General features: G+C 38.6%; 2 protein-coding genes across 2 annotated transcripts in view; one reads left to right on the top strand and one right to left on the bottom strand.

The window, feature by feature from the left end:
- The window catches only part of phyhd1 (phytanoyl-CoA dioxygenase domain containing 1), a 30082-nt gene extending 26548 nt beyond the window's left edge, over positions 1 to 3534 (top strand). The window contains exons 8-11 of the mRNA XM_060841225.1: positions 300 to 428; positions 1225 to 1341; positions 2396 to 2522; positions 3453 to 3534. Coding sequence (XP_060697208.1) covers positions 300 to 428; positions 1225 to 1341; positions 2396 to 2522; positions 3453 to 3498 — 419 coding nt within the window. The 3' untranslated portion in view covers positions 3499 to 3534. The remainder of the gene's footprint in view (positions 1 to 299; positions 429 to 1224; positions 1342 to 2395; positions 2523 to 3452) is intronic.
- Positions 3535 to 4395: 861 nt separating this feature from the next.
- On the bottom strand, positions 4396 to 16458 carry dolk (dolichol kinase). The gene is made up of 2 exons (XM_060841482.1): positions 16415 to 16458; positions 4396 to 10694 (listed from the first exon to the last, which is right to left on the bottom strand). Exon 2 carries the CDS (start codon positions 10515 to 10517, stop codon positions 8946 to 8948), a length of 1572 nt encoding a protein of 523 aa, XP_060697465.1. The 5' UTR covers positions 10518 to 10694; positions 16415 to 16458; the 3' UTR covers positions 4396 to 8945.
- Between the last annotated feature and the right edge of the window lie 3 nt (positions 16459 to 16461).

Raw genomic sequence — 16461 nt, 5'->3', positions numbered from 1 at the left:
CCTGTGGAATTGACTACCACAGAAGGCTGTGGAACTCACATCACTGAGTATATTTAAGAAAGAGATTGATAAATATATAAAGGTATCAAGGGGTATGGAGAGAAAGTGGGAATATGGAATTTGGATAGAAGCTCAAGTGTGATCATATTAAATGATAGATCAGCCTGGAAGATTAATTGTCCTACTCCTGCTTTTGGTTTCTAAGAGTATGGATTTGCTGTAAATTGATGACCTGATTTTGATGACAACCAAATCATCCCTGAATACTCTCTAATTTATCTTGTTCTCACTGTCCACAGTAAACCCGCATCAGGATGCCTCCTTCCTATATACAGAACCTCTTGGACGTATTGTCGGGTTTTGGATTGCATTGGAGGATGCAACTGAGGAGAATAGCTGTCTTTGGTTCATTCCTGGCTCACACACAGGTATTAATCTCAGCGACTTGATGTCTCTCACATCAATATCTGGATTCTGTTTTAGTGGAACTGCCTATTTAAACCACCTTTGGACCTTGACATCATCTGTTAGTTATGAAATGCAATCACATCTGTGGTATTGGTGAAGTTTTGTTTTGAATTTGTTCATGGGATTTGGGCATTACTGGCGGGGCCAGCATTTATTACCAATTCCTAGTTGCCTTTGGAGAAGGTGATAGTGAGCTATGTTCTTGAACTACTGCAATCCATGTGGTGTGGTAAGAGTTGTGATAATAGTTCCAAGGTTTTGACTCAGTAACAAGTAAAGGGTCAGGGATTTAGTTCCAATTTGGCATGGTGTGTGACTTGTAGGGGAATTTATAGGTGGTGGTCCCATGCTTCTGTTACTCTTTTTCTTCCTAGTGGAGGAGTTTATGGGATTGGAAGATGCTGTTGAAGGAACCTTGTGTTGCTGCAGTGCGTTTGGTAGATGAAACACACTGTTGCCACTGTGCATTAATGGTGGAGGGAGTGAATATTTAAGGTGATGTATAGGGTCCCAATCAAGCATCCTGCTTTGTCCTGGACAGAAGCCATTCTATGGGCAGAGTAGTGAGATCAGGAAGATAGAGTCCTCAATCAATTCTTTGTGTTTTTCTCCCCAAAGCTTTCCTAAGCTGGGCTATAGGAAGTAGAAAAAAAAGGTGGAACAGGAAAATTCACACATAAGAGAAATTGCTGTTTGAAATATCAACTCATGCTTCATACCCAATATACAAAACTTTGTTTCTTTCTGACTTGACAGCTGGTATTACTCGGAGGATGTTACGTGCCCCTAAAGGAGAATATCCTTTGCTCAAATTTATTGGAGAGCAACCTGATTATCCAGACAATGAATTTATCCCAGTTCCTGTTAAAAAAGGTAGTTGTGAATTTGAAATGGTAATGAAGATTGATTGTAATGCTTTGTATCTCTATTGTTGGCTGCAGCATGGAGTTAATTCTAGTGATGTAATATCAGGGAATGTTACAAGTAGTGTATTTGAATGCCTCTGATGCCAAAAATACTAGTTATCATCTGAATAACTATGAGAATAAATTACTATAATAGACTTGGCTTCTCTAACTCTTGATATTAATTAGTCTATGAGCGATGTAACTCTTCTGATTTTCACAGGAAAGCAAAAGAAAATATTGCAGATAATCTTCAAAACACTGGTTAAAAATTCTATGCAATGACATGGATTTGACTTTATCTAAGTTGTAAAGCAATGTTCAATCCTATGGCAGGAAATGGTCTGGCATCCCTGATTTCTTGCACTATGGGGGTGCATACATAGGGATGGGAGGAAGGATATGAGAGGGGAGGCAACAAGACTTGACCAATTGGAAGGAAGCAAAAATGAATTGACACTTGACTCTAGGACACCACCTGAGAGTTTGCTGGAATGCATTTTCTGCGTAGACCTCGAAGCAGGCCTGGTGAGCATTTATCAGCTGGTGTTTGAAAGTAAAGCAGGTGAAAGATCAATAACACCATCAGCTATTGACTCCAATTGAACTTCCAATCGAACTGATAGGAGTGTTGAATTATTCCACCTTTCTTGACATTCAGTAGTTTTAGACACTAAAATTACCTGGTGTTTTCACAATGTGAGCATTACTGATGCTTTGAATTTCTCAATTACAGCTGAGAGAAGGTTTTCAAATAGCATCTGTGGCTTTAAGTTGCAGGGTTTCTTGACCTGATGTTGGGAAGGGAGATTACACCCTGTAATATAGATGCCTGGATTTCTAGCTGTGCAGGCAGAAAACCCTTCTGGGTCTGAGTGCTCGAGGGACTATTTTTTATTTAATAGTAACTCTGCTGCAATTTAAATATGTAAAGGCATGTATGAATAATGCTCTTAACCTGAATGTTAATTTGATTAAGACACTGTCTAAATTGCCTGATGCTGGATGTTTTTTGTATGCAGGTGGTCTTATCCTTATTCATGGGGAAGTTGTGCACAAAAGTGCTCGAAACATGTCAAATAAATCACGGCATGTCTATGCCTTCCATCTGATGGAATCCCAGGATAGTCACTGGAGTAAGGAGAACTGGTGAGTGCAGTTGCATTTACAAGATTCCAATGTTGTTTTTATTACATTAGTTTGGATATTTTCCTACATTTAATTAAACCCACCTGCTGAATATTTCTTCCTTTGTCAAGCAATGGAGGTCTAGTCTGAATGGAGAATTCCACCACAATTAGTCTGCTGGAAGGTTTATTGGTCAGGTTTTGTATTTGATCAACAGGAAGAGAATATGCTGCTCTGAAAATGTGTCATCTCCTGCCTGGGCTGAGTTAGAAAACTCAATTAAAGGGAACTGCTGCCCTCTGCTTCCTGGACTGATATTGGTAATCCTAGCTAGTGGTGAGGAATCTGGACAATTTACTTCTTTAGTTCATTCCAGCTCACCCATTCATTTCATTTCAATCCACCATTCATTCAATCATTCTGTGCCACATGGGAAGGAAAGTACAGCAGCCGCTTTTGCACATTAGTACTTGAAACAAAAGTTCAGAAGGTTATTCTTTCAAAAAATATGTTTCAAGGTACAGATGTTATAAAAACCTTCACAAACCTTGCAAAAACCTGTACAAAACACTGGTTAGGCCTTAACTAAAATATTGTGTTCAATTCTGGAATGAACATTTTTGCAGATTGGCAGAAGACACACAGGCAAAAAGTTGAGCTTTTTTGAAGTTGCTGCCATCTGGAATGCACTGCTTGAAATGGGAGTGAAAGCAGATTAACTTTGAAAAGAGAATTGAAGAAATACTTGGAGGGGAAAGGAATTACAGGGCTGTAGTGGGGAATGAAAAGAGCAGTAAGACAATTATCAATCAAGTCATATAGGCATAATGAGCCTGTATGGGCTGTAACATTATATAATTCCATCAAATGAGACAGTGTAAGACTGAATAAACTTGCTCATTGTTGTTTAGATAAATGTGCTAATTATGCTTTTTCTTTTCTCAATTCCAGGTTGCAGCCAACTCCAGAACTACCATTCCCACTTTTATACACTTAAATTTCATCATTTTAAACAGAGCTAATACAATACAGAAAGACATTATGTGCACAGATGTAATGTATTGTGCTGCTAGCTGGAATGTATAATATTTTAGATTGTGTTGAGAGTATATTTACAAATTAAATCACAGCATATGAACTATCTTTCTGTGGCATTGATCATGGATTTAAGCAAATTGTATCCTTCTGCAATTATCTTTCTTACTGTTACTGTGATTTGTCTTGACCACATATTTTACCTATTCTGGAATAAAGCTACAATTCATCTATCTTGTGCTTTGCTTTATCCTCTTTTAAGAAACTAAATTAATTTTAAAAAAAAATTGTTCAGCTGGAAATTTGTATCATGCAACCTCTAATAAAAGGTCTTATTGAGGCAAAGAGGAGCCCTAACAAACTCAAAATGTTAACTGTTTCATTCTCCACAAATGCTGCCAGACCAGCTGAATTTCTCCATGGTTTCTGTTTTTATTTCAGATTTTCAACATCCACAGTATTTTATTTTCAATATCTCATTGAGGCTGATTCTGTCAGTATGCTGGAGTAAACTTGTGAGAAATTAAGTTGTGAATCTTGCTTGGATGCCTGAGAATCTTGGCTCAGATACTCAAACATTCATTAGAATTAATCAAGTCTTGGGGAACTTGTTTACAAGTTTGGTAGTGTCTTATTGATCCCCCAGGTATGGAAATAGTAACGAAAGAGAGCTAATATTATAAGAATGAAAAAAAGAAAACCATTAATACAGCATGAATGATCAATAGATTGATTTATTCTTGTCTGACATTTTATACTTCCAGTGAATACAGTGCAAACCTTCCATACTTCACTACAATACAAATCAGTGTAAGGATAACATTGAAAGTTAGTGATCAATATATTAATGAAGTGCAGCTTGTTCAGAGAGAGAACATTTAAACTGCATCATATTTAAAGATGGGGTGGGAAAAAAAAGGCTGGTGTATGAATTACACTGCAATCTGTACTGTTAATATATTGTAGACATTAAACATGGTGCATCTATGGAGGTCTTTCTCAGTTGGCTAGCATGTAAATAGAAGCACTGAGAAAGGGTTTGTTTCCATGCTGTATGACTCAGAGTTCAGTGGGTTTTGCTTAACCACTTTATTAGTTCAAGCTTGAACAAAGGATATAAAATTATAAATTCTTTACACTGTCAAGTTTTGATATCTGAGTGCATGGGTATTTCTAAAATTTGTCATGGGATGTTGAAATCACTGGTTAGATTCCTTTCCTCTTTTTTTCCCCCACTTCCCCCCTTCTTATTCCAATGGCTTTTCTTAGATTCCCTACAGTGTGGGAAACAGGCCCTTCGGCCCAACAAGTCCACACTGACTCTCCAAAAGGCATCTCATCCGGACCCATTCTCCTACATTTACCCCAGACTAATGCACCTAACACTACGGGCAACTTAGCATGGCCAATTCACCTCCCATGGACTGTGGGAGGAAATCGGAGCACCCGGAGAAAACCCATGCAGACACTGGGAGAATGTGCAAACTCCACATAGACAGTTGCCTGAGGCAGGAATTGAACCCGGTCCCGAGCACTGCGAGGCAGCAGTGCTAACCACTGTGCCACATTCTTAGGGATGATTTCAGAATCTTGTTTCCTCTGTGAAATACAATAACAGTGATCAGCCTATGATAGCTGAATGTTATTGGCTGTGAAAATGCAGACACATGGCATAGGGATTTCTTCTCATCACTGAAAATAGATGGAATAGGAGGACTGGGAAAAGGGTACAAGCAACGGACAGAGTGTGGGAGAATGTGTCAGAGGAAGCAAAAGTAACATTGGAATAGGCCAGAAGGGAGAAAAAGCTATTAAAAACAAATATTCATGATTCATTACAACTAGTAGACAATAGCCATGTTAAAACAGATTGCTATCAGTGCAACATTGTAAAATGAAAATTCTTATTTAACTGTCAGGCACCATGCAAGTTACATGAAGTTTTTTTACATATCAGAAGTTAACAAAGCATGTATTCAGTAATTGCAGCACACAGAATTTAACTATAGAATCATTTTTACATAGTTTATTAGTATTTTGTAGTCTCCCAAGATCTTCTGCTTCCAAATCTTTTGTGATTATAAAGTTATGCATGCATCTTATCAAAGGTTTATTATCAAGAAATTTAATTTCAGTAAATTTCTTGAAGTCAACAATCATTTTACAGCGCAGATCATAATTTAAAGAAAAAGCAAGCAACTTGTGTAGAACAGTGCTTGAATGTATCAGTCCTTCAGCAAACTGAAGTAATAAGAGACAACATTCATTTTGTTGTATTCAATGAGGTGTGCTTAATTTTCTTGGAATGAACTACAAGCTTGGATGACTAACCGTACGGAAAAACCTCAGTATAAAATTGTTTGGTCTTCTGCCATCTCCGCTGTAGGTATTCACTTGCTGCTCCTCTCATTCGACAAGTACTCAGTGTATTGACCTGTGGTCACTTACAAGCCCACCTTATTATAAATACATCACAACCAAGTTTGAACCAACCTGACATTGATGCAGACATCTTTCTCAACTGGTGTCACTAGGTTGTAATGAAGACCAAGATGCTTAGCTTATTCCATGACCTGATAAATTATTTTCTCATATAACTCTCTTAATATTCTCTATTCCTTCATGGGATATTGGTGTTGCATTTGCCTTGCCCACCCCTAATTGCCCTTGAACCGAGTGCTTCATTTGAAAGGGCAGTTAAGAGTAAATCACATTGTTGTGGGTCCATGATCACATCTAGGTTAGAACAAGGAAGAATGGCAGATTTTCTTCCCAAAGGACCATTTGTGAACCAGATGGGTTTTTAGAACAATTGTTGATAGTCTCAATTATAGTGACCATGAGACTATCTTCATATTAAAATTTATTAATTTGTTTAAATTCTATTCTCTACCACGATGGGATGAACCCATGTGCCCAGAGCATTAGCCTGGGCATCTGGATTATTAGTTTAGTGACATTATGAGTAAAACCAGCAATTCCCCCATTTATGCACTATTTGAAGTAACCATTTAAACAGATATTTGACCACATAGACATAGATGCTGAAACGTATGTTCTACAATAAGCAGCAATATTTCACTTTTTCCCACCCACCCAGAAACAATTATTCAAATGTTCACCAGCCAATCATTGAGGTAGTGATTTCTTTCATCCTGGAGATGAAATTTCTCGAGTGGGTGTTAACTACTGCCCAATTAGAAAACATGGGACAGACTAACAACCACAAGTTGAAATGGTGAAATTTGGAATGTGACTCATCACATATCAGTCAAAGAAAAGCACTGATGTTTAAATATAAATTAGTGCAAAATGTATTGTAGTTATGATTTTGTTCTTTAGTAACTAAAGATCATTCGTAAGCATTTTTTGTGCATGTGTCTGAGAGATAGTTGGGCGAAGTATCTGTCTTTCTCACTTTTTTGTTACTTGCATGAAAAACTTACATTTAAAAAGTGCATTTGTCCTAAGGAATGTATCTAAGGTATTTAATAAGGGCATAAAAAGTTAAATGTTTACACCAAACCAAAACCAGAGCTTTTAGAATCATGGACCTGACAGGGTAGACAATGAGATTGTTTCTGTTGGGTGGGAAATCAAGAATATGGGCACAATCTCAGGCTAAGGTGCAATTTTTTGGAAGTGTTGGGGAGAAATGGATTCACTCAAAGGATAAGGGTTATGGATGCTCCATCACTATTTAAAGCTGAGATAAACAGATAAGGTGCAGGAAAAATGGCATTCGAGAAAATGATCACGTATGATCATATTGAATGGCACAGCAGGATTGAATCACTTTTCTAATTCCCTTTCTGTTTTTTTTCTGCATCATTATGCAGTAACCATTGCTGAATGACTGGCAACTGACTTCCAGGTCTCTGTTTTCTGGACCAGTTCCTGTAACGTAGATACTAGTGACCTTGATTGAGTGACTCACCAAATCTTTACCCACCTAACCTTCTCTCCAATCACCCTGATAAAGATCTTCAGTCTGTTCACTGCTTCTTTCTCCAATGACAGATCACAATTTGCTTATGTTTGTGAAGTATAACAGTTACAAATTGCAGTGTATACTTTCTAAATGTTCTGCATTGTTCCAGGTTACTCAAGTACCAACCATACCCCTTTGTACTGTTCCTGGTTGATGTGGTTTCAGTAAGAATTAATATTCATTCCATTTTCCGATACATATAAATTTTAGCTATGATCTTCCGTGCAATAAAATCTTAAGGTCCATCAGGCATAAGTCACATGACTAAGTTTGCAGATGGTTGTGTGTGATCAATACACCTCAATCAGCAAATATCAGCAACACACATGTAAAATACAGTATTATCACAAGATCTGCTAGTTGAGATTTTTTTCTTGAATCAATACCTTGTTTTTAAAAAGCAAGTTTTAATAATCTTTTCCCTATTCTCTTTACATTTGATAATACCAGGTTGGGTTAGTGAAAGGACATTTTATATTCAGATCAAAGCCATCCTTGCCTAAAATCCACATGAGAACCTTTCATCATCAGGATTTACTGGATAGTGGTCAGGAATGGTAATGAAATATGTAGACGTTGAAAATCTGGAATCGAAACAGAACATTCTGGGAGGACTCAGTAAGTCAGACAGGAGGTTAAAAGGAGGTGAAAAGTTAATCCTTCTGCTCTAATCTTTGATTCAGAACATGAAAAGATTAGACCTGAAATATTAACCTTTTCTTTTCACCATACTTCTTGCGGAGTGTTTCCAGTAATGTTGATGTTTGTCTCAGAATTTCAACAGCTGCAGTATTTTATTGTGAATTGTGACTTCCAACTGCATGAAAAAAAAATACTAGTCAGTCACAGTTAATCGAATATCAGAAATATAAAGATTGACATATCAATGGTTGGGATGCACTATTTTTGTTTCATTTTTACTGAACAGAGAAAATACCACTTGACAAGATCTCTCTCTTCAAACTGATAATGTGTTGAGGTCCATGTGAAAAAACAGCAGTTGTGACCTTTACCATTCTGATGTTTAAGGCACAATTCTTCATTCATTGCTAAAATGAAAGGCTGTGTCTGAAGATTCAAGATCTTCCTTTCTTTATAGATTCTGGATGCTCTGGCTGATGTAATTAATTAATTTCCCAAGTCAGGGCGAGGCTGTTTAAATCAATCCAAACCAGGGAACAAACTAAGGGACTTTCCTTGTGTGTTGGGCTTAATTTCACTTCAGGGAATGAATTCACTATCGGGAAAAGCGTTAACACATTCTTTTGTATTACAGTTATCATTGTTTTAAAATAATAATTTGTCAGTTCAACATTAATTTGTTTTGGAATCACCTTCAAATATTATGATTTCCTTTTTTTTGGGTAGTATCTGCCCCTGAATTTGCTGCAACATTAGTGTACATCCAACTGTCTCAATCAAACCATTAGCATAAGGAAAAGATACAAGGGCAATAAAAGATTGTCTATTTGATCAGTGTACGCTTCTAATAGGGAGACTATAACAATAGATCCCACAATCCAGGTGTAGCTGCCATTCAAACTCACTGTTTTATCAAAGATCAGAATCAAAGCAACAGCGATGATTTGGGCAAAGACAGAAGTTGCTGTTCCTTCAAAGGTTTTCTTAGTTGCAGGCCACTTAACTTCTCCCATTGTGCTTCCAATAGCAGAAGCCAATGCATCGCCAATTCCCACAGCTAGAACTCCAGCATATGGAGCCAGTGCTACTTCTCCTGAGAAAGAGCTCTGTGGGGCAAACACTCCAGGGAAAAGCCATACAGGCAGGGTCAGTCCTAATAGCAGGTAAATGTGTGTCAGGATCAAAGGACCACTATCACGATCATCAAGGAACAGGGCCAGCATTGGTCTCAACATCATTCCTAGTGGTTTAATCCTAAAATGCCTTATATATTCCAACGTCACAAATGCAGCAAAGCAAACCACAGCAGCAACATAGAGTAGTGAACGATCATAGATGAGACCTGGGACATAGGTTGCCACTATGATGAAATGAAAACTTTTCCTTATAGCAGTTGAAGCTTTGTACTTTTTAGACCCAGATGATTGCTTACTGTTCTGATGAAAGACAATGACAGAAGCAAAAAATGCCAGTGTGATCCAGTAGCTCAGTAGGTAGATCCTTGTGCTGGTTGCTGTAAGGAAGTTGAGAAGCCAAGGAAAAAGATGGTTTCTGGTCAGCCGGTAGAACCAGGGCACCATGATTCCCATTCCAAAAGCCAAAGTGGTCACATGGAAAATCAGTGATGAAACCCAGGTTTTAGAGTCCATGAAACAGTACATGAGAGCGAAAATAAATCCCAGGAGGGCCATTCCAACCACAGTTACCAAGAGGAATGATGCAAGTGGATCGCATCTACCATCTCCAAAAGTCAAAGAGCGTTTGATGAGCTGGTTGGTAACTATGCTCAAACCTGACAAGAACAACATAACTTCTCCTGGTGTGAAGCTTCGTGGCATGATATAAAGGACAATGAGAGAAAGATAGACAAAAATCAATAGTATCTCCAGGATTTCGATGACTTCAGACACTGCAAGAGCGTGCTTCAGGGCATATATTATGGCACTGGCTGCAAAACCGTACACAATGCTGGTATTCGTGGGCCGAGGCTTTGTGAGGCCCAAACCCAGTAATGAGATAAACAGAGCAATGGCCATTCCTGCAGCTGAACACATGGTGCAGAACCGCTCGAACTGTACATTTCCAACAGTTTCCCACTGCTCCTTTAATACAATTCCTAGCAAAGGCAAAACCACACTGGCTGGCAGCAGGCCACTACTAAAGGCTGATCTATATTGAAAAACAGCATTTCCGGATTTCAGTAACCTGTCCCACTTGTGCTGAACGTAATAAGCTTGAATCGCCAAGGCAAGTGTGCACCAGGTAAAGAGGTTCCAGATCACAGCATGGACAGACAACACGATGATGAAAACAATGAATGACTCCACAAACACTGGATTTTTCAACATTGCTGCAAGACTTTTCTTATGGCGTACACCGTATTGAAGAAAGTTTTAATTATTGTAGAATCCTGAAAAGTGTCTGGGGTTCCATTTCATCTGGCAGAAATTGTGATGTTGAATGTTCCCTTTCATTGGACTTTCTTCCAACTTTTGCAACTGGGTAGATCTAACTGACTGTCAGACCTGGAACAGAGATTGTAACGTAGACTGCATTAGTTACAGTTAAATTATAAGCTAAAAGTGCCAGGTGAGGCTTTTTCATCCACTCGTAAATCAGTCAAAGGAGTCTCAATAAGTCAGATACAAGGGTGAAATTCAACAATTTGTTCGACACACCATGTACTGCTTAGAAATGCCACCAGATTAGAATAGATTGCATGCAGGAGCCACAAGTCAATTCATTTCCAGTTTAGAAGCAACAAATTAAATACAAAAATTCTACTGAAAACAATTGGTTGACTAATACACAATCACTGATATTATAGTACTACCAATAGCATAATTTTGCTGAATTAAAATGTAGAACCACTTGCCAGGTAGTTGAGCTGAGTAGTCTGATGTGCCATCTGTCTGATGCAATTAACTGCAATCAAACAAACATTCTATTGACAAAGAGCATAGACTATTTGTGGTAACTGTCACTGCAGCAAATGCAATATACAAGTTCTGCCATCATAAATGTGAGTACAAGAACTGATTGCGCACTGTTTTGTAATCTATATTGTGACACAGGAACAGGAGGAGGCCATTCAGCACCTTGAATCTCCCGTCACTCAATAAAATCATGATGGATCTGTATCTTAATTTCATATATACTCATGCCATTGATAGATTTTTGTTAGGCAATCTCAGTTCTGAAATGTTCAAAAGACCCAACATCAACAGCTTTTTGGGAGACAGTTCCAGGCTTGCGTTAGCCATTGTGTTAGGAAGTGCTTTCAGGCCTACCTATGAATAGCTGAGCTCTATTTTTAAGATTATGTTCTGGGCTCTTTCACCAGAGCAAACAGTGTGCTCTTGCTAGCCTACTTTAATCATCTTCAAAGGATCATTAATCTTGCATTGATATTCTTAGTGGTGTTCACTAGATCCTAAATCAGAGCTCTATTCAATTGTAATACTATTTCTACTTTTTTGTATTCCAGCTCTTTTGAGGTAGAGACCAAAATTCCATAGCCTTTTACATCAGCTTCAATAAAGTGGCGTCAAATGTTTCTCTTCACTGAATTATTCAGACTTCCAACCTTTGTCACTTTGGGCATTTTATTTAGTTCTTTCTTGAACTGTCTTTTTTCTCCATGGTGACTGAAGATTTTAAAAAATCTGTGTCCAATTACAATGCTATTTGTGAACTTCACTTTTCTAGCATTATCCATAGATAAGAATAACATATGATTCATACTTTCATTTCCTATTTCTGCTGTTAAGCTTTGTGTTGTATCTTTTTAGTTTGAAAAATATATTAGGTAACCAAAGCATGCAAATGAGCAACAAGATATTTGATTAGATATATGGAAGCAGTAAGTTTCTTTGTAGAAAAATTGTGACAGATTTTAAACCTTCTCAAATGCATTAGCTGATTTTCTTCTGTACATATGGATAAAGTTAAACCTCTTCACCAAATACAGTTCCTCTTATTAGAAATGTAGGGAATGACTGTTTACCTATACAGTCATACTGCACAGAAACAAACTCTTCAGTCCAAGTGGTTCACATCGAATAGACATCCCAACCAGACCTAGTCCTATTTACCAGCATTTGGCCCTTGTCCCTCCAAATCCTTCCTATTCATACCCATCCAGAAGCCTTTTAAAAATGATGTAATTGTACCAGCCTAGACCACTTCCTCTGACAGCTCGTTTCATACATTCACCACTTTCTGCATGAAAAAGTTACCCCTCAGGTCCTTTTAAAATCTTTCCACTCTCATCTTAAACTTATGCCCTCTGGTTTTGGACTTCCCCAACCTTAGGAAAAAGACCTTAGCTATTCACCCTTTTCATGCATCTCATGATTTTATAAACCTCTACAAAGTCACCCCTCAGCTTCCGACACTCCAGGGAAAAAAAGCCCCAGACTATGCAGTCTCTTCCTATAGCTCAAACCATCCAGTCACAGAAACATCCTTGGAAATCTTTTCAGCAGCTTCTCAAATTTAACAACATCCTTCCTATAGAATTGTATGTAGTATTCTAAAAGTGGCCTCACCAATGTCCTGTGCAGCCACAGCATGACATCCCAACTCCTATACTCAATGTTGTGCTCAATAAAGGCAAACATGCCAAATGCCTTCTTCACCACCCTGTCTACCCGCGACTCCACTTTCAAAGAACAATGAATCTGCACCCTCGGTCTCTTTATTTGGCAACACTCCCCATGGCCCTACCATTAATTCTCAAAGTTAGGAATTGTTAAAAAAAAAGCTTATAATTAATGTTCATTAAAGTCAACTTTTAATTGCAATTTGAAAACCCAGATTTTAAGATGGAGAGAGAAAATCAGTTTGCAAATCTTGGGCTACAAAATACTCGGGCATTGGAGAAACACATTAAACAACATTTTATTTTGAACATCACTGGAATTCAAGACAAGTAAAATCATCAAAAACTGTACATCCAAGACACATGAGAAATCACAGTCACTTAAAGTTTACAGAAAATACTTTTATATAACTCATCATCAGGCTATTAATTGAAAGAAGAACGAACTTTCATAAACTCAGGGTGCCCCACAACAGTTAAGTAAAGCCACTGTGCTAACTTAGTAGACACTTGCTGAACAGCAAGGTCTCACAATCTTTGATGAAATAATGACTAGACAATCTGTTTAGTGACAGTTAACGGGTAAATATTAGCCAGAACGTCAAGGGGAAATTGTTCTTATTCCAAAAGTAATTTTACATACACCCAAGATATTAGATGGGCCTCATTTTACATCCTTTCTGAAATATAGCACCTCCAATGTACCATTCCTTCAGCATCTAGATAGCTATTGTGCTTAATTCTCAACACAGGGACTTGAGCCAACAACCTACTGACCTTTTGGTGAGGGTTCTACTATTGAGTGCAAATTGACTTGAGCTTTCAGAAGTGAGATTTAAAAATTGATGTTTATTGCTGTATCTGCAGCCACTTTACTGCTATAATAGTGGACACTAAATATTGGTAGAGAAGAATATTGCATTCGTGCATATAAGTTTAACCAGTCCTGTATTGATAAGCAAAATTTAAGTGACTACCATTACAATACCTATACTGCTCCAGCTCTATGAATAACAAACGAATGACCACCAATCACTTCAGTACTGAGAATATAGTCCATTCAATAACAACAGGAAAAGCGTAGCATTTTTTCATTTTTCTTCTAAATTTGGAGTCCAGGGTTGTGCATACAATTTGTGGCGTCAGAAACATAGTCAATATATGAAGAGTGTACTGACCTCAATATTGAGAGAAGTATTCATAATCTTGGTTTGATTTTTAGTATGGTATTTCATGGCTTTTTATACAAATTTGGGAGTGCATTTTTAAAAACTGAATCATTGCCCAGTAACAAAGAAGATTGATGAGGGCAGAGCAGTAGATGTGATCTATATGGACTTCAGTAAGGCGTTCGACAAGGTTCCCCATGGGAGACTGATTAGCAAGGTTAGATCTAATAGAATATAGGGAGAACTAGCCATTTGGATACAGAATTGGCTCAAAGGTAGAAGACAGAGGGTGGTGGTGTAGGGTTGTTTTTCAGACTGGAGGCCTGTGACCAGTGGAGTGCCACAAGGATCGGTGCTGGGCCCTCTACTTTTTGTCATTTACATAAATGATTTGGATGCGAGCATAAGAGGTACAGTTAGTAAGTTTGCAGATGACATCAAAATTGGAGGTGTAGTGGACAGCGAAGAGGGTTACCTCAGATTATAACAGGATCTTGACCAGATGGGCCAATGGGCTGAGAAGTGGCAGATGGAGTTTATTTCAGATAAATGCGAGGTGCTGCATTTTGGGAAAGCAAATCTTAGTAGGACTTATACACTTAATGGGAAAGTCCAAGGGAGTGTTGCTGAACAAAGAGACCTTGGAGTGCAGGTTCATAGCTCCTTGAGAGTGTAGTAGCAGGTAGATAGGATAGTGAAGAAGGTGTTTGGTATGCTTTCCTTTATTGGTCAGAGTATTGAGTACAGGAGTTGGGAGGTCATGTTGTGGCTGTACAGTGGTTAGGCCATTGTTGGAATATTGTGTGCAATTCTGGTCTCCTTCCTATCGGAAAGATGTTGTGAAACTTGAAAGGGTTCAGAAAAGATTTACAAGGATGTTGCCAGCATTGGAGGATCTGAGCTACAGGGAGAGGCTGAACAGACTGGGGCTGTTTTCCCTGGAGCATTGGAGGCTGAGGGGGTGACCTCAGAGGTTTACAAAATTATGAGGGGCATGGATAGGATAAATAGACAAAGTCTTTTCCCTGGGGTGGGGGAGTCCAGAACTAGAGGGCATAGGTTTAGGGTGAGAGGGGAAAGATATAAAAGAGACCTATGGAGCAACTTTTTCATGCAGAGGGTGGTACGTGTATGGAATGAGCTGCCAGAGGTTGTGGTGGAGGTTGGTACAATTGCAACATTTAAGAGGCATTTGGATAGGTATATAAATAGGAAGGGTTTGGAGGGATATGGGCCGGGTGCTAGCAGGTGGGACTAGATTGGGTTGGGATATGTGGTCGGCATGGACAGGTTGACCGAAGGGTCTGTTTCCATGCTGTACATCTCTATGACTGTATAACTCTTAATGTTGAACATCTAAAAGCCGATCTTGATAATCCCTTCTCAAAAAATTTAAAACCAGCAAGTAATCAGTTTCAAAGACACTAATCCTGTTTATTTTTCCAAAGGCACATCAAACGGTAACATTTGAAACCAAGTCAAAGAAATTGTCTTCTACTCAAAAGAGACAAGGAAAGTTTGTGACTGTATTGAGATGCAAACAGTTGACAGCAACCCACTGGCCACAGTGGGGATCAGAAAATGGATCGCACACGCCCAGCATAAAATGCCCAAACGGGCAAAATAAAACTAACAATCAAAAGTGCAGTACTCAAATTTCAATTGTTATAACTGCGGTGTTAGCCAAAGATAGCAAACAACTAGTAGGAAAATGTAAACCTGATAGTCATAGCAAATTGTTCACTACAACAATGGTTTGTTTAAGTTTTTCATTTAGTCCCAGATAGATCCAGGTACACACTTGACTCTCCAGTTAAAATTCAAAGGGGAGAGGTGAGAGTATCGTAAAAAGAAGCCGCCAGATGAACAGCTTACGAAACAATGATTTTAATGGGAGCGAGCAGTAAAAGAAACTAGATAAAAGCAAATTACCATGGATGCTGAAATCTGAAATCTAAAGAGAAAATGCTGGAAAACCTCAGCAGGTCTGGCAGCTTTGACAAAGGAGCAGGAGAATCGACGTTTTATGCCCGAAACGTCGAATCTCCTGCTCCTTGGATGCTGCCTGACCTGCTGCGTTTTTCCAGCAACATATTTTTCAGCTCTGATCTCCAGCATCTGCAGACCTCACTTTCTCCCAGTTTTGACAAAGGGTCAGTTAGACTCGAAACGTCAGCTCTTTTCTCTCTTTACAGATGCTGCCAGCTCTACTGAGATTTTCCAGCATTTTCTCTCTTGGTTTCAGTAAAAGAAACAGCCTGATCTCAGTAGTGGCGTTTGATAAAGAACAGCAGCAAGGGCTAGCCATTCAAAAGACTTCACAGGTGCAATACAAACGTTCAATTACTCGTAGGGAAATGAAAATGATGAGACAACGAACATTACCATCTGGGGGAAAAGAAAAACCCGAGACCAAAAGCAGCAAGCATAATGTTTATAAAAATACCCACGCTCACCAAACAGTAACACCCACCTGTCACTTCGCAGGAAGCAGCCATAATGACAGACCAATCACGTGAC

This window comes from Hemiscyllium ocellatum, chromosome 21 (assembly GCF_020745735.1).
Source record: "Hemiscyllium ocellatum isolate sHemOce1 chromosome 21, sHemOce1.pat.X.cur, whole genome shotgun sequence".
Lineage (NCBI taxonomy): Eukaryota > Metazoa > Chordata > Chondrichthyes > Orectolobiformes > Hemiscylliidae > Hemiscyllium > Hemiscyllium ocellatum.
Note: the sequence above shows the minus strand (reverse complement) of the source record. Positions and strands in the feature narration are given on the sequence as shown.

Bases quoted from the DNA above. Each gene is read 5' to 3' on its own strand.
- dolk (XM_060841482.1), bottom strand. From the start codon at position 10,517: ATGTTGAAAAATCCAGTGTTTGTGGAGTCATTCATTGTTTTCATCATC.